Source organism: Acyrthosiphon pisum, unplaced genomic scaffold (genome assembly GCF_005508785.2).
Source record: "Acyrthosiphon pisum isolate AL4f unplaced genomic scaffold, pea_aphid_22Mar2018_4r6ur Scaffold_18052;HRSCAF=18727, whole genome shotgun sequence".
In the NCBI taxonomy this organism is placed as follows: domain Eukaryota; kingdom Metazoa; phylum Arthropoda; class Insecta; order Hemiptera; family Aphididae; genus Acyrthosiphon; species Acyrthosiphon pisum.
In genome coordinates, this window is record NW_021767153.1 from 1 (window position 1) to 886 (window position 886).

At 29.6% G+C, this 886-nt stretch overlaps 1 protein-coding gene across 1 annotated transcript; it reads right to left on the reverse strand.

The window, feature by feature from the left end:
* Window positions 1–59: 59 nt before the first annotated feature.
* On the reverse strand, window positions 60–518 carry LOC103311764 (death-associated inhibitor of apoptosis 1-like). The gene has a single exon (XM_008191468.3). The coding sequence runs from the start codon at window positions 459–461 to the stop codon at window positions 60–62; it is 402 nt and encodes a 133-aa protein (XP_008189690.1). The 5' UTR covers window positions 462–518.
* Between the last annotated feature and the right edge of the window lie 368 nt (window positions 519–886).

Genomic DNA, 886 nt, shown 5'->3' on the forward strand with positions numbered 1-886 from the left:
AAATAAATTTCAATAATTTATTCAATATTATACAAAATTTTATTTTATTATCGTTCATATTACGTTGAAGCAGTTGAGCGAGTGGCATATTTAGTTTCACAATTACATTTGGTTCTTCCACATTTGGTTATTATGTGTTCTACAAAGTGGTTACCTTTTGATAATAATACATAAATACATTTGGAATTATGTCTCGAGTGTTCAATCCATGGAATGTCATCCTTCTTCCAGTTATGTAATACAAGTCCACAAGAGAAGCATTCAACAATATCTTGAACCCCTGTATATATAAATCCGCATTCAGACAATACATATTTGTTTTGAGGTATAGTTGGCGGAAATAAATTATATGTTTTTAATCTTGATGTGAATGTGGCATATTGCGGATATGTTGGATATGGTTGGTTTCGTACTAAAGAAACTAATGAAGAATAATCGCTGGTAGTTTTTTGAAAGTTCATGTTTTTTTTTTTATTTTAAAGAAAAAAATTTAATTGAAAATCCTTACTTAAAAAATAAATGTATAGGTAAGTGAAACAAGACAATAAAATAAAAAGCATAACTCGGTTTAACAACGGATTATTGGTTACTGAAATGTATAGCTAAATCAATTTTAGTAGCAGTGAACAAAAAAAGTTCAGTGTTGCCAACGCTTATGAGTAATACATTGATGGTAAAAAACATATTTATTTTGTTTGTGTAACAAATTATATAGACACAGTTATGTGTTGTGTACTTGTGTTGTACACAACACATAACTTTTACTTGTGTTCAATTTGTGTTACACGGTGGAGCATGTAGAAATGCCCCCCCTTGAAATGATGAAATCTCCCTGTAAAAAAGGTGCTCAGAACATACATTAGGGTTTTTGAGATTATGTGTTACA

What these genes read in the sequence shown, in the direction of transcription:
- LOC103311764 (XM_008191468.3), bottom strand. Translation starts at nt 461, where the DNA reads ATGAACTTTCAAAAAACTACCAGCGATTATTCTTCATTAGTTTCTTTA.